The 19,431-nt window shown below is 49.1% G+C and overlaps 1 protein-coding gene across 1 annotated transcript in view; it reads left to right on the plus strand.

Annotated features, from left to right (window-relative positions):
* The window catches only part of Gpld1 (glycosylphosphatidylinositol specific phospholipase D1), a 45,278-nt gene extending 26,062 nt beyond the window's left edge, over positions 1 to 19,216 (plus strand). The window contains exons 11-25 of the mRNA XM_046452527.2: positions 1,092 to 1,157; positions 2,349 to 2,469; positions 4,309 to 4,448; positions 5,785 to 5,971; positions 8,630 to 8,740; positions 9,828 to 9,902; positions 10,000 to 10,156; positions 10,673 to 10,814; positions 11,493 to 11,595; positions 11,674 to 11,767; positions 14,200 to 14,376; positions 14,734 to 14,894; positions 16,460 to 16,486; positions 16,604 to 16,654; positions 19,066 to 19,216. Coding sequence (XP_046308483.1) covers positions 1,092 to 1,157; positions 2,349 to 2,469; positions 4,309 to 4,448; positions 5,785 to 5,971; positions 8,630 to 8,740; positions 9,828 to 9,902; positions 10,000 to 10,156; positions 10,673 to 10,814; positions 11,493 to 11,595; positions 11,674 to 11,767; positions 14,200 to 14,376; positions 14,734 to 14,894; positions 16,460 to 16,486; positions 16,604 to 16,654; positions 19,066 to 19,152 — 1,699 coding nt within the window. The 3' untranslated portion in view covers positions 19,153 to 19,216. The remainder of the gene's footprint in view (positions 1 to 1,091; positions 1,158 to 2,348; positions 2,470 to 4,308; positions 4,449 to 5,784; positions 5,972 to 8,629; positions 8,741 to 9,827; positions 9,903 to 9,999; positions 10,157 to 10,672; positions 10,815 to 11,492; positions 11,596 to 11,673; positions 11,768 to 14,199; positions 14,377 to 14,733; positions 14,895 to 16,459; positions 16,487 to 16,603; positions 16,655 to 19,065) is intronic.
* The last annotated feature ends 215 nt before the right edge of the window (positions 19,217 to 19,431 follow it).

Here is a 19,431-nt window from a genome sequence, read left to right on the forward strand (position 1 = left end):
TTACCCCAAATACAGATTGCACAATCACATTGGTTACACATCCACATTTTTACATAATGAGAGGAACAGATTTCTTGTCACTTGACCCAAGATGAAAAATCCCACAAATTGATTGCTTCTTATATATACACAAGAAAAATTTGTCAGGATTTATGGAAATTTAGGGGAAATTTGGAGAAGGCTTGAAAGGCAGTACAAATAAATTCATGACCAAAACCAAACATCTTGCAGTTTACTAATATGTTATTTTCTAAAACTCACATGTTATTTGAAACTCAGTAAATTTTCCTAAGGAAACAGTGAAATAGTGATACTTGTGTCTCCAGCCGGAAGTCCCCTTACCTCAAAATGCACTTGTCAGTTTATGCCAACGTCCCCAGCTGCTGTCTAGGTCCTAGTGCCGGGGGCAGAGGACAGAGAACCACCCCCTCAGCTCCATACTGGCTTCATGTGCCCAGGGGAGGCGTGACCTCCTCCCCTCCCCTCCTCTTTGGCTTCCTCTCCTAGTTTCCCCCCTGACCTCTGCGACTCTCGCACTGCCCGGCCTCCCTTGGTGACCTCCACACACATCTCCTGCAGAAGAGTCTTCCCTGTGAACATTCTTCGGAGGTCGAGGCCCTCGCTGCCTCTGTGGGGGGTTGGGACCCTCCGAGAGGTCGTCTCTGATGTGCTCAGGGGTCTTTCCACTTGTAAAAGGGAGACTTCATTTCCTTAATTCCTAATTATTGAATTTGTAGACTTGTTTTAAAAGAAAACTGTGCATTCCAAGTTCATTTGGGTATCAATGGACATAGCTGGGCAGGCATTTCACGTTAGCGTTAGCATGAGCAGAGATGGGAGGATGGCCAGGGGAGGGCGTGAGTATGAGCTGGTGGGCCACATGACCACGTCGCTCCCCAGTCACCTTAGCCACGCTGTCCAGAAAGACCTGAGCTCTTACTTGGTCCTGTGTGGTATGGTCATGGGCCCTTGGATGTGGGCAGTTAGCACACGGGCACTCCCTTTCAAAGGTGGTTTCAAGTTCGCCACTGGTTCTCAGAATTCATGCTTAAAAAGAAGGTGGAGAAATGCTAACTCGTCTGTCTCCCCAGTGCCTGTGACCTGCCAGAGAACCCTCTGTTCATCGCATGTGGTGGCCAGCGAAACCACAGCCATGTGTAAGTGGATTCCCAAATCACTCTTGGAGAAGGACCTCTCACCCAGAGGGGTGCCCACAGAGGCTGGGAGCAGGAGGTCTGTAGACAGGCAGATGCAGGCTCCCCCTCCAGCTCTGCAGTTTACAGCTCAGTGACGTTGAAACTTGCTGGGTTTCTCTTGAGCTACGGCTTCCTCCTATTGCAGAATGGAAAAAACATCCACACTCCTGGAATGATGGTGTGGGTCCGGGCACTGGTGGACGTGGATTCTTTTCTTTTTGAGATGGAGCCTTGCTTCACTGCTAAGCTGGCCTTGAGTTGCTCACTGGCTGGGAGTGGTGCTGTCAGGACTATCGTGATCATCATGACTTATAAACCCTGCCCAGATTCCATCCTGAAGAAGTGTTTGTCAGTGAGGGGGGGCGTGGAGAAGCCTCTGGTAATTTCTGGGGAAGAGGCTAGAGGGCTGTTGTGTAGTGTAAGAGGGATTGTCTCCGGCTGGAGCCAGTCCTGACCCCCCTTCATTCCTTCAGTAGAAATCGGTTTACTACTAGTAAAATGGAACAAAATACCCGGGTTAGTCATTAGTGCCCTGGAGCTCTGGGGCACACAGAGGGCACCGGGAGGGGGCATGCTCCCGGCGGGTGGCACTGACCAGGTAACTGTACGTGTCGAGCGATGGGGAGGAAAGGCCAAAGCGCTCTGGGAAAGTACCACAGTGTCCCACCCAGGCCCGGGAACTTTCCTAGAGGACATGATGTAGCAGAGGTATTTTAGGGTAAGTAAGAGTAAGATACTCAGGACATTGCGATGAAAGACACGAAGAAGAGCGATCTTAGCCCTGCAGAAGAGTTAGACGTGCAGAAAGGTTCAATTTATTAAAGTAGGTATTTAGATTTTTTTCCTTTTTGAGATGGAGTCTTGCTTCACTGCTAGGCTGGCCTTGGACTCGCATTGTCTGGCCTCAACACCCTCAGAAATATCAGGGTTTTTTTTTTTTTTTTTTAAGGACAGGTTTTTAAGCCTCAGAAATTTGTTTATTAAAAGATTTTGTGCAATGAAGATTTTTCTAAAAATTTTTGTGTCATTTCTTCAACCCTCAGATGTTAAGACGTGTGATGAACCTGTGACTTACTTGACCGTTTGCTTCAGTTCAGTCGTTCAGGGTCAGTTGTTTTCTGCCTTAACCATCTTATTCCTGTCTTTCAACAGTGCAAAAGTGCAGAAAATTGATTTTCATAGGAATGTGACGGCACCCATAACTAAAGATCTTGGAAGAAACATAAACTACACTGAAAGAGGCGTGTTCTTCAGTGTGGACACCTGGACCCCGGTGAGGACCTTCTGCCCTTGATGGACAAGGGGAGCATGCTGCTTCTCACGACAGGTGTTTCGTAGCACCATCCCTGGGCAGTGACCATCATGGCAGGGTCCTTGGGTTCCTGCAGGGCCAGAAAATGGCTGGGGCCTCTGAGTGTGGTTTGTTGCAGAGACGTCCTGAGACACAAGTCTAGATGGGCCTCTCTGGCCTTGGTCGACTTGGTGGAGGCTTGGGGGCTGTGGGCACCTGGACTAGCCCTGCTTTGGCCCTAGGTCAAGGCGTCCACCCATGGAAAGCTCCTGCACAGCCCTGTGCTCTGGGACCCATGCTCTGAAGTTTGTCCACCAAGTGGTCTCACAATTGACACGCTACCATGGGGATATAAAATGAGAGAGAAATGGATTTTGGCTCTAGAAAATTTCAGTCTAGTATGAGTGACAAATGCATCATGTGGTAGGATAACCGATGTCAGGGAGAGGGACAGTTAGGGAGACAGTTTGTACCCAGAAGGCTCTGTGGAGGAGGGGCACGGGCTGGGGTCTCGAATGGCGGGTAGTGTTTATCAGTGAGATGCACTTTTCTGGAAGTGGCTTGGGAAGTCTCAGGATGTTTGAAACCCAAGACAGGGAGGCAGGTGGGTTTGTGGAGTGTGGGTGGCTGCTGCATATCAGAAGGTGTCCACAGCAGCATGGATGGTGTCAAGGGAAGTGGCAGGGACCTGGGCACTTGGCTGCGTGGAGACGTGGCCTGTCGGTCATGCAGAGGGCCATCCCTGGTTCAGTGCTGCTGTTCACTGCCTTAAAATTCCTAATTTTGAATAAAGGGCTCTGCATTTCCCTTTTACCCTGGGCTCCATAAACTCCGTAACTGGTCCTGGACCCGGGAACCTGGCGCAGCACGTATCATTTTGCCTTGTGTTTATATTTTTGTCTTGTTGGCAAAAAAAAAAGAAAAAGAAAAGAAAGAAAGAAATGAGCTGCGTGAGGGGACTCTGTAGCCCCAGTGCCTGGCGTGATGCCTGGGCGGGGCAGGGGTTGAGGAGGTGCTTCCTCAGTGGACGAGCACGTGCAGCTGGGCGAGGAGTCCCCCATGGCAGGATCCACCTGGGAAAGCAGACCTGGCACCCGCCTGCAGGCTGCTCGGGCCTGTGCTCCCCAGGGCCTGGGCTGCCGGCTGCCTCGTGACGGGCAGTTCTGCTCTGGGAAGGTTGTCTGCCTCAGGCCACCCTCGGGTGGGTCTCGTCATGTCCACTTAACTTGGCTGGATCTCGTACCCGACCAGCTTGCTCAGGGCCAACTCAGTTGGCACCTGTGTCTCTGTAGTAGCCAGGGGAAGCACAGCTTGGCATCCCAAGTCGAGGGCTGGCTGTCCCCTGGATTCTCTAGCACCCGGCACTCTGCTCATGGCCTGTCATGCCTGCCGGCTTCTGGACACTCCAAAGGCAAATGCGGGTGAGCTTAGGAGTGCTTGAGAGGGTATTTTTGGCAACCTGGTTTTACTCTGGTTCAATTGTTTGGGGAAAAAAAAGTAAGTATACACAAATACGTTATGGTTTAGGTTAAACAGACTTATCTTTTCTAATATTTTAGTCTGTGAAAATTATTTCATTCTGTTAGGTTCTGCAAATTGGCGCAGCCTCCTGACGTGGGCAGCTACCTTTCCCACGCCGGCCCTGCCCTCTGGCTAGCACTCCGCCATCCTGCGGCGTAACCTGGGAAGGGGCGTCACTCTCCCCGCCGCCTGTCCTCGGTGATCGGCTGTTGATAGGAGTTTGTGCTGGGCTTCCTGCACAAGTCCACAGCTTCTGGTGATGGCGCCGTGTGCCTCCTGTAACGCCTCCTTGTCTTCCAGGATTCCATGTCCTTTATGTACCAGGCCTTGGAAAGGAACCTGCGGACCGTGTTCATGGCCCGCTCTCAGGAGCCCCTGAAGCACATCTCCAGCCCCTTGGCGTCTTACTTCACGTCTGTCCCCTACGCGAGGCTGGGCTGGTACGTACCAGGCGGAGGAACTTGTGATGTTCCCACCGCCACTGGCTCATTCGCCATGTATCTTAAGTGGCTTCTGTTAGCGCCTTGTTTTCCCATCGATTCATCATCAGAAAAACACTGATTTAGTGGTTGAGCTATTATAAGGATGAAGCAATCTCCTTAAAGTTGGTCAGATACGTATAAACATAAGAAACTTTCATTTTGCTAAGCAGTTACAACAAAATGTCCCTCAGAATATTTGCAAAGCTCCAATGATCTTGGAGATGTGTTGTCTGTGTGTGTATTTTGCAATCTAAAGGCATTAGGAGAATGTATGCAGATAGCTCTAGTCATGATTTGAATATTGTGTCTTCATTGGTAGGAGGCTGGTACACCTTGGTGATTTTAGAGATTGTCAGGGATTCCCCTGCTCTTAATATTCATCCCAAACTCAGCCCAAGGGATGGTTTTCTGGAAGATTTAGTGAAGAATTTTTAAGCCACGTCCCTTAGGTCTGCATGACCTTGTGTTTTCTGGAAACACTTTTCCGGTGGTCCCTTTTTGGGCCACGGATGCTTCCCATCTAGCACAGGAGTCTGGGAGGTGCAGCGTCTCTGCCCTTATGAACAATGGCTCCTCGGCTGGCTCCCTGGAGGCAGCCTGCTGGGCAGGTAGGCTTCTGGGGCCTCCGTGGTGTCCACCCTGCTAGCAGGCGTCCGGCTCAGAAGCCACTCTGCCCCCTCTCAGTCTGCTAGTCCTTTACCTGGCTGTAAGAACTGGAATGACATTCGGTCTTTCCAGCTACATTGGACTGTTGGTCCACCTCTGTAACTGGCAGGTCACGAATCCCACAGAGAAGCACCCACGCAACACACGGGATACTAGTTTAACTCGTGGACAGTGCCCTGTGCGGCTGTGGTAGAGATGAACAGTTCGGCCAACACGAGCTCCTCTCTGAGTGGGTGTCACTGAAGTGAGCTGAGCAGGTCAGCAGCGGCCTGTGTCCTGCCTGGAGGGACCACAGTGTGGGGACAGGTGTCTCTGTGCACAGGCAGGCCAGGTGGGGCTGGGGATGCCTGGTTCTGCACACAGGCCCGGGTGCTTCCTGAGGCCACTTTTCATCTGCTTGGGTCATATGGGCTGCAGACACCAGAGGCCTCCATTTGGGCATTTGTCTTGCTGTCCCCTTGAGAGTGACTGAATCCCTCTCACTACTCAGGCTCTGAGGGGAATGTCCCCGGCAATCGGGCAGGGTGGGAGACCAGCGAGAGGAAGCTGAACCATCAGGCTCCACAGACAGAAGTGGGGGACAGTTGTACCTACAGGGTACATAGTGGGTTCCTTCCTCTTCCCTAAGGGCAATGGCCTCTGCGGACCTCAACCAGGATGGGTACAGCGACCTTGTGGTGGGGGTGCCCGGCTACAGCCGCCCCGGCCACTTCCAGATTGGGCGTGTGTATCTCATCTACGGCAACGACCTGGGCCTACCCCCCACTGACCTGGACCTGGACACAGAGGCCAGTGGGAGCCTGGAGGGCTTCCAGGTGAGACTCCGCCTTGTGTTTCCTGTTCAGGTGGTTGGTGAGCCAATGCCTGCTGTGCATGTGTGGGGGTGGGAGTGTGTGCGGGTGTGTGCGGTGTGTGTGGTGTGTGGTGCGGGACCTCAGGCCTTGCACGTGCGGCCAAGCGTGAGCTGGGGCCCAGACCAACTGCTTGCATTTTGAGGCAGTTTCTTCAGCAGGAATAACCGGTAACAAGAAGAATCACAGTCGTGGATGGTCGGAGGGCTACATTTAGAGCCCGTTTCCTCTTCAGAGCGTGTGCATACCATTCATCTCATTCTGTATTTATTAACATCTTCCCAAAACGTCCATGCTATTTAGAATGGCTTCCGATGACCAGTGGGCTGTGTTTCTTAGTGAGGAACCCCTTCTCTTTTACACACACACACACACATACACACACATGTGCTGCACTTTCTAAGGATTCTGGATGCACAGAGAAGTCGTGAAGGTGATGGAGTCCCCATATGCCCTCCATCAACCTCCTCTATGTTGACATCCTAATGTGATGATGCACAGTTGTCAAGTGAAGGGCTGACGCTGGTAGACTACTGTTAACTATATTCCAGACTTTTTTCAGATTCGCTCCTCTGTTTTAAGCTTTTTCATCACCAGGAAGAGTCCCCAGTGACCACACAGATGCTCCTGGGGAGTCTCGTGTGCTGGGTCCTTTTGTGAGTGCTCAGGTCCTAGAGGGCCTCCCAGGCCCTGGGGGACAGCCTCACAGCAGAGAGGACAGGAGGCAACACTGCCTGTCAGACAAGGGGGTGTTGGGGACAGGCTTAGTGCTGTGGGTCCACGGGTCAAGCTCTGGGGAAAGAAGCCTGGACTTCAGAGTCAGATCCTTTTCCTTTCATGTTGTGAACAGAAACTAAGATAGCACGCCTGAAACACAGCACACCTGAAACTTAGCATACCTGAAACATACTTTTTAAAAAAAAAAAAACTATACTGGGGATTTAACCCAGGAGCACTTTACCACTGGGCCACATCCCCAACCCTTTTTTATTTTTAAATTTTGAGACAGGGTCTCATAAGTTGCTGAGGGCCTTGCTGAGTTGCTAAGGCTGGCCTCAAACTTGCGCTCCTCCTGCCTCAGCCTTCCAAGTTGCTGGTATTACAGGTGCGCACCATGTGTCTGGCTGAAATGTATTTTAAAGAAGCAAAAGTTACAATGGCTTCTGATCTAGGTTAGGTAGTGATGGAGGAAGCCTGAGCTGGAAATGTGTCAACAAGTTGACCAGAGTATGAGGTCACACAGTCCCAGAAGCAGTCCCATTTCCGGAGCCTTCTCTCACCATAGAGGTTTCAAAATCAATCAACCCATTCCAATGGCTTCTCACTGCTGCACAAGCCGTGGCCCTGTCCGACTGTTGTGTGAAGTCTATCCCTTGGGGCTCGTGTGGATAGGGAGGAAGAGGATGATAAACTCTTTCCTGGGTGGGCCTTTGGTGGTTGGCAGATGGCCAGGTTAGGGCCTGGGGTCGGGTGGGAATCCCGTGTTCCTGCCCTGGGCTGCAGTGAGCCTGTATCTTCATCTAGAGGGGAGGGTGGAGGTCCACAGATCAAGGACGTGCCTGTCACAACATCCCGAGCTGCTCTGGGGCCCAGCCGAGGCAGGGCTTGTCAGCATGGCTGGCGGTGGGGAAAGGCTCCAGTCCTCTGAGGGCTGTAACCATGTCTCCACCCTGCCTGGGCCTGCAGGTGTCCCCGAGCAATCTTCTCGCTCATCGAGTTCCTGCTGTTGAAGGGCAGCGTTCACAGGTGCCACTGGGCACGGTGTGGGGATTAGTAAGTCACAGATGTGGACACTGGGGCGTGTGGCCTGGCAGGCCTCGCTGCGTGGGCGACCATTCATCCTGGCGTTGTGAAAGAACTGCTTTAGGTGTAGGCCGACTCGCCACAGCAGATCAGCCGGGAGCCCCAATGAGGGAAATAACAGAAGGTCCACTGTGCAGGACAGTTGTCCCGAATCCACTGAGGTTTCCGGTTGTAGCCAGAGTGGGGACGACAACGGTCTCACCTTAGTCCACATAAAGTGTTCAGGACAGGGCTCCAGCTCTCTGGCCCACAGAACCTTCTACCGGCATGAAATGTCCTGTGGCTGTGCTGGCCAGCATGGGAACCACTGGGCATGGGACTGTGAGCATTTGAAGTGGGACAAGTGCAAGTGGGGACAGAAATTTTAAATCTTATTTGATATTTGATATTAGTTGCTTTTCATTTAAACACACTGCCATATTTGGCTAGCAGCTACCACCCTGGATGGCGTGGCTCTCAATCATCCTGAGCATTCAAATGTCAGCCACTGTGGCTGGCATTATGTGATGGTTACTTTAGATGGTTTCCAAGAGGAGTTTGGTGCTCATGGTCGGGTAGAGCACCCGTAGGGCCATCTTCTACAAGCCTGGATCCTAAGGAGGATCCTCTGCTTTCTGGCACTTCACCTTTCCCTCGAGGCTGACAGATATGCCAAAAAGACGTGCTGAGGTCCCACGCTGCTGTGGTTTCGCACCTTAGACTTTGGGCCATAGGTGGGGTCCTGAGGTCTCTGCCTGCAGGTTCGGGCTCTTGTGGAGGGCATGGCTTGGGGTGCGGGGTGTTCAGCTTAGCCCAGGGGAGTGACATATGCATCTTCAGCCCTCAGGTCGCTTTGGCTCAGCCGTGGCTGTGTTGGATTTTAACCAGGACGGGGTTCCGGACTTGGCTGTGGGAGCACCCTCTGTGGGCTCTGAGCAGCTCACATACAAAGTAAGGCTGCTGCTGATGGGGATGGAAGGGAGGCCAAACTGGGGAGCCCCTGGAACAAGGCGGATGCCCCCCACTGTGCCAGGCAAGCATTTGTGGGCAGGTGAGCTCTGGCCACATTTGGGTCTGTGACGTGGTCTCGGTTGCCTCATAGCACCTCTTCCTGCCTGTGGCCTTACTCTGACCTCAGGGTTTCCCAGTTCCAGCAGGGAGTGGACACCTGCCCCATGATGCTCTAAGCTGGCGAGGGAGACAGGAATTCCACTCACTAGGAAGCTTCTGCAGCCACGGAAGGAGCGGGGGGCTCCCTGGACCTTCTTTCAGGCTTCTCTCCAAAAGCAGAGGACCTGGACCCTCTCTTCCCACAGGTTCTCCAGGCCCCCAGCACCTGGGCACCCATGTAATCCCTCTGGCTCTCACGTCAGGACCTTTTCTTTAGAAGTGACTTGTCCCTCTTGCAGGAAGTGTTACTAACCCTGGGTGAGGCCAGCTTCATTGTGCTTGGGAGCGTCGTACTTCTACCCAGGGCCGCTCCTTCCACACTTCACACCCCGCCTGCCTGCCCACCAGCTTCAGGAGAGCACAGAACAGAGCTGGCCTTACCTGCCCTTGTGTACCCAGTCCTCAGCTAAGGTGGAAAGTGACCTCTTGTAGACTGTGTGGAGCTCGAGAGAGCCATCTGACTCGTCACCAGGAAAGGAGCTCAGATGGCTCTCTGGCCAAGAATGGAACAGACTCGGTGTTCTGTCACCTTAGAGGTGTGAAGGCCGGCTAAGCACGGAAGGCCTAGGGGACAGAATGAAGCTAGCCTTGGAGGGAGGAGTTGGGGGAGATTCTCTATAGACGCATTCAACAATGACATCTGGCAGGTCCTGAGCAAGGCTCTGGGGAGATGAAAGTAGAAATGGCCTTCTGCTTTGGGGGCTCCCATAGTCTGATGGAAGTGACCAATTGAGAGACTTCAGCCCAGTAGCCATGGGCAGGATGGGCTGGTCTGTCCAGGCACCCTAGAGACGGTGGTGGTTTGTTTCCTGGTTGGTCCTCTGTCGGCTGCTCTTGAGGGCTCCTGTGGCTGTCTGTTCTTGCCTAGGGTGCAGTGTACGTCTACTTTGGTTCCAAACAAGGAAGACTGAATTCTCCCCCTAACATCACCATCTCCTGCCAGGTATGTCCACCCCTTCGTCCTTGTAGAGAATCCAGTGCGCGCTGCATCCCAGTTGCCCCAGGGTGAGTCCCCAGTGCCTCTCTTGTTCCCCCTGAAGGACACCTACTGCAACCTGGGCTGGACACTCCTCGCTGCAGATGTGAATGGAGACAGTGAGCCCGACCTAGTGATTGGCTCCCCCTTTGCACCCGGTGGAGGAAGGCAGAAGGGAATCGTGGCTGCCTTTTATTCTGGCCCCTGCCAGAGCAACCAAGGTAATGATGATGGAGGGAAGATGGAGTTGATGGAGGGAAGGGGTCCAGCGCCCTAGCTGTGGGTTTCTGGACTCTTTCCTCATTCCATATCATGTCAGCGAGACTAACAGTCTTACACTCTTAGGGATGTTCTGGTAATGGGTGTTGCCTAGTCACTGAGTCTATAAAAGTGACCTAGATACTAGGGAGTCACTAGCTCATTCTCATAGTCTTTCAAGGTGAAATAAAAAAGCTAAGAAGTCTTAGGACCAGGCATGCCAGTGTGTGCTGAATTTCCAGAGAAAGGCATTTCTAACTAGTGTCCGCTACCCCATAGAAATGAATTCCAGGAGAGTATGTATGCAGAAGTGGGAAATCTGCCTCTGGTATTGGGAAGCTGGGACCGGGATGAGGACCTACAAGAGTTCTGGCAAACCTCAGCTGAACAACCTGTTTCTTTTTAGTCTACGAGCAGGATCCTTGCTCTGTTCTAGTGGGCCTCCCAGGCGACATAAAGGATCTGGTTGTCTTATTCAGAGCAGCTGAACGTGGAGGCGGCTGACTGGATGGTGAGCGGTGAGGAGGACTTTGCCTGGTTTGGATATGCCCTCCACAGCGTCAGGGTGGACAGCAGAACCTTGCTGCTGGTGGGGAGCCCTACGTGGAGGAACGTCAGCAGGTGAGTGCCGCTGCAGGGCAGGGACAGGAGCTTGTTGCTGTGGGAGCCCCTGAGTGTGGTGTGCAGGGAAAGGGGTAGGAAATCTGCCTGTCTATGGAAATGCTCGGCTTTGGAACAAGCCGGCAGGTTCTCCATCTTAGAAAGTGAGGAGAACAATAAGTGTGTTAGTTTGCCACTGCTATGACAAAGTTCCACAGCAGAGAGGGACTGCCTCAGTTCTGGGGGCTCTAAGTCCAAGATCAAAGTGTTGGCTGGTTTCTTTTGAGGCTTCTTGCCTTGGCTGGCAAAGGGCCATCTTCTCCGTGTGCTCACCTGGTCTTCGCTCTCTGTCCTCCTCTCTTCCTGTAAGGATTAGGCCCACGGGACAGTCTCGTTGTAGTAACCTATTTAAATACCCATCCCCTAAAAGTCACATTTGGAAGTACTGGAACTTAGGACTTCAGCGTAGGGACATGGGGAACATGACTCAGCCCCTAACACGGTCCCCTGTGTTTGGGGTCAATTGGGAGAGAAGGGTGTCAGAACTGGAGAGCCTCAAGTTGGGCTTAACTCCGATGGTTCCCGCTCCAGGTCAGAATCCTAGGACAGAGTTCAGGGAGAGGTGTCTCCTTTCCTTGGAGCTGCAGACCTGACAGCCCAGCCCTGAGCGCTGGGCTTCACCACTGTCTTGCTCTCTAGGCTGGACCGTGCGTCCCACAGCCACGACAAGCAGAGCCTTGGCAGGGTGTATGGCTACCTCCCCCCAGATCGCCAGAGCAGGTTTATCATTTCTGGTGACAAGGTATGGCAACCTTCCCTCCCCAGGACAGTGGACACAGCAGTCTTCCCAGATTACATTGCTGACTCCTTGTGCTTTCAGGCAATGGGGAAACTGGGCACGTCACTGTCAAGTGGCCACGTGATGGTGAACGGGAACCGTACCCAAGTGCTGCTGGTGGGAGCCCCGACTCACGGTAGGCCACGGAGCTGTTGGTTTCAGTCTCATGGCTCCCTGACTATGTCAACGTCGGGAGAAGGTTGCAAGATCTGGATCCAGGGCAGAAATGGTTTAAAAGGTGTCTTTTTTCCAGCCAGGCGTGGTGCTCATGGGCTTCTCTAGTCCCAGCTCTTGGGAGGCTGAGGCAGCAGCGTTGTTTGAGCCCAGGAATCTGACAATCTGGGCAACATAGCAAGACACCATCTCAAAATAAGTCCCACACCTTTGTTTATCAAAGGCAAGCTACACAGCTTAGGGGACTTAGGGGAAGTAACTTACCCACTTAACTTCCATATCCTCTGCAAAACAGGGATTATAATATCTAGTTCAGGAGTTTGTTGAAAATGACACGTGAAAGTGACTCAGTTAAAGCCTTGATGCCACTAACCTTGGTGCTAGGATTTTCTAAGTTGGTTCATCAGGAAAGGTCTATTTTGAATGTGTACACACACGCGCGCGCGTGCTGAGGATAGAACCCAGGGCCTCACACATGCTAGGCAAGGGCTCTACCACTGATTTATATTCTCAGCCCTAAATACATTAGTGTGATGATCTGATACAAGTTCAAATTGCTCAGTGCACAAAGCAGGGTCACTGGCCTATCACCTTGCACGTTTATCATTTCTTGTGGCGAGAGCGCTCAAAACTCTTGTTAACTCCAGTCGCCTAGCTGTACAGTGAGAACACTAACACGTACCCTCCTGTACACATGGAACTCTGTACCTGGTGTGCCGGGTTGGAGAACATTCCCACGGGCAGCCACACTCCAGCTGATTCTGGCTCTGAGACAGCCCTGGGGAGGCTTCCCTCAGGAGTGGCTGGATCCGAGTGGCAGATGCCCTTTCTGCTGGGGACTGAAGCATGTCCAAGAACTCAGGGCCACACCTAGAAGGCAAACTAGCCAATCCAGGTGTGCTACCCTATGCAGCAGGGGCAGGGCCAGTGTCCAGCCAGGCGACAGGGCCAAAGACACAGGCCTCACATCCTGCTTGCTGTGGAAGGACAGATGCAGGGCAGTCCACAGAGTATAAGGAATCTCTTAAGTTCCGTCACTCCAGGGACCGCAGGTTCCCTTCAGGAAGCTTGGAACGATGAAGCGGATGCAGATTTCTCCCAACTTTTCTTGAACCTGGAGCTGAATCCCTGAATATCCACTACTGTACTTCCTTAAGTGTTCTCTTAGGTGTGGTGTGAGGTCAGATTGTTTATCCTAAAATGCACCAGTGACTGAGTCTTTTAAAGGACTGCTGCCTGCCTACCTATGTTTTTTTTTTTTTTTTAAATAACTTTATTTTTATGTGGTGCTGAGGATCAAACCCAGGGCCTCGCATGTGCTAGGCAAGCATCCTACCGCTAAGCCACAACCCCAGCCCCCTCCTGTGTTCTTTGCTTGTCTCCACTGACTCTGCTTTGGGCCCTCAGTTACTCGTAGTAGACAATCTGCCATAAACTAGGGGACAAGAGGGTTGTGGAGAATCATCAGACCAGTCTCCTTGGTTACACAAGCAGCACCAGGTAGACTGTGCTGAGGCTACGCCCACTCACCGACAGTGCCAGCTCAGCAAGCCTTAGGACACCAACCCCACCAGTGCACAGATGCCACTAGTGCTTGGAGGGGTTCCGAGTTCTAAAAGCAAACTGTTTCAAGTGACTACGTGCGCAGGTACAAACCTAACTGGCTTTGTCTTGAATTTGTCCACAATGTATTCATTCAAAAAATATCTTCTGAGCATAGGGATGTGGAACCAAGCCACATGCTGGGCATAGGGATGGAGACCTAAGACATGGCGTTGCTAGTGGACCTGACAGCTGAGGTAGTAGCTACAGTGGGCAGAAACTGCTGCTGTCCTGCATTGGGCACTGCATAGCAGGAGCAGCAGCTACCCTAAGCCAGGGAGGGGACACCAGAGCCAAATTCTGGAGGATGAGAGCTGTGGGCAGAAGGCCTGAGCAGGGGTCATGAAAGGTATCTCTTGGCAGACACAGTCCGATCAAAGGCCTGGATTTAAGAACGATGTTGTGGGTGAGGTGGGGGCAGTGGCCTGAACTGGCACTGGAGTCATCTTAGGGAGGCCTTGGGGAAAGTTGGGCTCCATCCACAGTCCACTTGCATTTGAACTTGTAAGGCAGAGTGGCATGAGCAGTCCATGATGTAAAAATAAAAATAGCTCTGCAGAAAACATACGTGGGGGTGGTGAGACTCGGAATCACTAAGCTGCTTCAGTGTTTGAAGTCTTGGTGCCCAAACTATTTGCACCTTCCAAACTGCAGGAGTTGACTGGCCCTGAACCACTGTCCTGTGAGAAAGAGGGCCACAGCACTTTGGGGCATACGTGGGGCAAGAACAGGGTTCTACTGTGCCCACAGCTTGTCCTCGTTTGATGCAGTAGGCACTGTGGCTCATTTCAGATGATGTGTCTAAGATGGCATTCCTGACCATGACCCTGCACCAGGGTGGAGCCACCCAGGTGTATGCGCTGACCCTGGACATGCAGCCTTCTCTGCTCAGCACCTACAGTGGAGACCGTCGCTTCTCTCGCTTTGGTGGAGTTCTGCACTTGAGTGACCTGGATAACGATGGCTTAGGTAAGAAAGGAACAGCGCATTTAGCAAGAATTAAGTCTCTGCCCGATGGACCAGATGGATAACCAGGCTCTGCCCTTGTGACTGACAGCCCAGTGGCCCAAGGGCCTGGACAGATTCAAATCAGATAAGTAATGGTCAGGCACAATGCTGAAGATTGCAACATGGGAACCACCTGTCATTACTGATGGGTGGCAAGAGGAAACAATGGCCTCAAAAGTTACTTTGTCAGGAGGACATCAGGGAAGACTAAGGGTGCACTAATTAATTATTTGTGGGAGGCTGGGTCAGGATCCAGTAGGAGAGGAGGATGAGAGAGAGGATCAAGGACAACCTTCTGCCAGTTCTTACTGTTTACAGATGAAATCATCCTGGCAGCCCCGCTGAGGATAACAGATATAACCTCTGGGCTGCTTGGGGGAGAAGATGGACGGGTCTATATATACAATGGCAAACAGACCACCCTTGGTGACGTAACAGGGAAATGCAAATCATGGATAACTCCTTGCCCAGAAGAAAAGGTAACGTGTTCTGCAAAACCCCACGCCACGCTGGGAAAGCGTCACTACTAGCTGGAGCCCTGCTAACTCACGTTGACTGTGAAGCAGGGACAGGGAGGACGAGCGCTGTGGGCAGAAGTCTGGGGTCTGGGCAGTCATTTGTTGAGCTCTGTGTGACCCACAGCCTGCAGGCTGCCTGGCTTTGCTGTCATGTGGGTCCTGGTCACTGACTAGGAAGGTGCCCACAGGACCTGCTATCACCTGGGCCCCGTCATTGCCTGCCACTGTGTGGTAAGGGGCCCGCAGCAGAAGGAAGGAGGCAAGTGGTGGCCCCTGGAGTTTTACTGAACATTCCAGCCTTTTGTTTACTCTTTTGTTCCTTTTCTCAGGTTGGTGTCCTTAAGTTATGTTTCCTGGACCTTAAACATTTGATCTTACTATTTTTTAAATTAACAAATTATTTTTTAACTGAAAAATTAAAGTTTCCTGTGAACATTTTAGAAAACACAAGAAAGTACAAAAAAGAAAATTAAAAATCATCTCTCTGGAATTGCACCCTGTAAAGCTAATGCCTGCTGCTCTTTAGAGCATATCCTTCTAGTATTTTTCTATAAATTTAATTCTATTTATTGTGGCATCAGCACTATATATATAATTTAATCCAAATAAAGCTATGAAGTTGCTATTATGCTGAATTATAAATGAAGAAACTGAAGATCACTGAGCCTTTTCAAGGTCATATTGCAAGATGGTAGAACAGGGACTTTACCACTTTTTAACTAAAACCACGATGATATACATGATTTTGTGCACATTGTAATCTGACTTTTTAACTGTTACAATATATGAAATAAGCATTCCTAATCCAAAAATTTGAAATGCTCCAAAATCTGAAACTTTGAGTGCTGATTTAAAGTAAAAATGGAAAATTCTACATAAAACTATTTTCATGCACAAAATTAGCTTGATGGTGATTTTATATAATATTCTATGTGTGTAAGGTATATATATATAAAATATAAATGAATTTCATGTTTAGATTTGGGTCCCCTTCCCAAGATATGCAGATATTCCAAAATCTGAAAAAATTCAAAATCCAAAATGCTTCTGGTCTCAAGCATTATGGATAAAGGACTTTTTTTTTTTTTTTTTTTTTTTTTTTTTTTAGTTAAAGGGTCATGTTTATTTTCTTATGTAGTAGCTAGAAAGAAAAAGGTGTTTATCTGATATTCTATGCCAGCTTAATTAAAAATATCTTATATTTGCCAGCTGCCTACTATTTATCTATAAACCATAACTTAACCATTATTAAAGTGATGAGTATTGGTCACTTCAGTAAATTTTCCCTGTTGTAAGTAATACAATGGCAAATATTCAGAAACATTTTTATACATTTGATTACTTTTTTGGAGCTAATATCCTATAATTGAAGTTTCTAGGGTCAAAGGGCATGCACATTCCTAAGGAGTATCTGGAAATGTTGAAATGCAAGCATAAGGTATATTGTAAAATTGTTTAAAAATCCACACAAATAGTAGCAATAGTACTAATAGCTCCTTTCCCCCCTTTTTAAAAAATCCTCCCAGGCCCAATATGTACTGATTTCTCCTGAGGTAAGTACCTCCTGAAGGACCGAAGAAAGAAAACTGCCAGAAAATGCCCTTTTCCCTTACTTCAACTGAGAAATACAGTGGAGTGCTTCAGATGCCCACTGTCAGTATGTCTTACAGGCAAGTTCAAGGTTTGGGAGCTCTCTGATGGCTGTGAGGTCAAAGGAGAAGGTAAGTGTATGGAATGCACTTCTCTGATGCTTATATCTGTTCTAAGGCCAGGATTTGGTGATCTTCAACAACTTTAGATTTTATTTTTATTTGAAAATTAGCACAAAGGTAGCACTCACATAATATCATTATGTTTTTGAATGAAAAGTTCCCCTTCTTACTCCTATTTTATCCCCTACGGCAGAGGCTGTTGGTATACTATAGCCCATGGGCCAAATATTGCACTGCCTGTTCTAGAGTAGCCATTAACTAAAATAGTCATTATGTGTTTAAATAGGTGAAAAATAATATTGTGACATGTGAAATTGATATGAAGTTAAAATCCATGCCCATGAAGTTTCACTGGAACTGAGCCATACTCATTCATCCATGGCTATGCTACAGTGGTAACTTCAGAGACTGATGTCTCACAAAGTCTAAATTATTTATTATCTGGCTTGTCACAGAAAATTTGCTGACGCTTGTCCTACTGGAAAACCATTGTTCATATTTTATTTTCTTCCAGACTTGCAGCTCTTAAGTGACTCTAGAGACAGACACATGCAGGGCCACTGTTTCATTTTTATGTACTGTTTGATGTCTTCCTAGAGAAGTACCTGAGCTACCTGCTCCTTTCCTGTTCTTAATAGCTACCTAGTATTTTGTTGTCTGAATTTATCATATTTCAGTTCTCCAGTTCAGATTCTCTGATATTTAGGTCATTTCTCTTTTGGTTTCTTGATTCTTGAATCTATATTTTCATATAACTGCTAATATTCTTTTAAGCAACAATCACTAAATGAAAGCGTGTATACTTTTAAAAATAGTAGATGTAGTAGATTCAAGAGTCTTACCTTAATTTATACCTCTAAACCACTAATTGCATGTGTATGATACTGTGTAGAGCTGTGCTAGACTATTAAATATAAGCAAAGTCTCTGGTTTTGAAAAATAACATATACATGAGAAATTGAATAAAATGCAAACTGGTGTAGGATTAAACACTGCAGAGCAGAGTGACCAGGAAGCATTAACTGGGAAGAAGGTCTGGGAGGCCTCAGACTTTAAGAACTTGGTAGGCTCTGAGCCAGGATCCTGCCCCCAAGGAGCATGGTGAAACTGCCCTCCAGTGGCCAGCACTGCAGGCTGGCTCACTTACAGCCATGCCTCTCAGCAAAGGTTCAGGCTGAGCACTACACAAACATGGATTAAGCTTATGGAAAGATTCTTGAAACAATACTTTATCATAAGCTTGGATTTTATTTAAAATTTAATGCATTTCATTAACACCATTAATAATTAGATATTAATTAATTCATGCATTTGATTAACTGGTAGCAACAAACCAGAATGCGGAGGCCTTAACACTTACCCAGGTGGTGCTGCCCGCATCTGTATTCTGAAACTTCTCAGGAGGTGCCAGAGCAGAACTCGGGGATGGACCGTGAGCACCAGAGGTGGACAAGAGAACCCGAGGCCTAGTCCCCAGGACCTTATAGTTAGGTAGCAGAATAAAACATGTCTATGAGACGTGGAGGTCAATATGACAACAAAAAGCCAGTCGAAGTGATGCCTATGCTGGCCGGGTCAGGGAAGGCCTGTGGGCCCCAACCTGCACTGGGAAGATGAGCAGATTCTCCCTTGAAGGCAACAGTTAGGGAGGATTTGATTCTATGAAGTGAACTGGCTGGACCAGGAAATGGGAAGGGGACAGACAAGAGCCAATGACAAGCACATGCAGTCAATCAGTAATCCTTAAATAAGAAAGGGAAGGAGAAGAAATTACTTTTTAGATGTTTTCCCTTTTAGCTGGAAGAGATATTTGACATGCGGTAAAGCCTCAATACATCTTAGCCATCAATTCTCCATCCCATCACTAGTGTTTCAAAACTAAATTGATGAAAAACTCAGTGCTCTGACCAAAACATCTGTGCCACTGTTTGGTCACCCAAACCTCATTTACTGGCCTTGGTTCAGAATAATTTTGGCAATTTCTACAAATCAAATCTAACCTTTAATAATGAACATTTGTCATCACTGAAAATGTCTAAGAATCTGCAGCAGGTCTTGCAGGCAGTTCTTAAAGGGGGGTTCTAAAATGTTCAAGCAGAGGGGTGATGTGTATATCACCAACCAAGGCAGCCCCTACACAAGGCCTTACTACTCCAGAGATGCTATCTACACTGGGCCACAGCTAGAATTATGGAATAAGCACGCGCCTTCCATTATTCTTCATGTGCAAGAGGAGACTGGGTGAACTTCCTCAGCTATGGTTCAGAACCTACAGATCTGAGAAGTGGTTATCTAAATAAGGGGAAACGGGCTTTGCTGTAGAACTGGCCAGTAGCTTATTCATGTTTAGTTTCCAGAGCCAGGTGTCTGAACTTTAGGAGGAGCTTAGCAATGATCTGTCCATATTGTGTCCCTTACAGAACCAGCTTGTCATTGCTGCTGGAAGGAGTTCTCTGGGAGCCCGGCTTGCGGGGGCACTTCATGTCTACAGCCTCAGCTCAGATTAAAGAAATCTGGCAGCTCAACCTCTTTGAATAATTTTTAATTAAAAGTAAGGTGATTTGTAGGGGACTGGAAATTGCTTATTCACTTTGAGCTGAGAGGTCTGAGTGTAGAACAAACTCAGATGACATCTGACACTACATTCAGGAAAAGTTTTTCTCAGTATTAGATCTTTTAAAGATGCATCTTTCTATTGCTATTATTATGTAAGTATCAGTGTTTTTGTGCTTCACTAAACAACTGCCTGTGTTTAAACACAGTGACTCTCTACCCTAAAGGATCTA

This window comes from Marmota monax, unplaced genomic scaffold (genome assembly GCF_021218885.2).
Source record: "Marmota monax isolate L192 unplaced genomic scaffold, Marmota_monax_Labrador192_F-V1.1 WCK01_AAM20220418_F8-fsc00141, whole genome shotgun sequence".
NCBI classification, from domain to species: Eukaryota; Metazoa; Chordata; class Mammalia; order Rodentia; family Sciuridae; genus Marmota; species Marmota monax.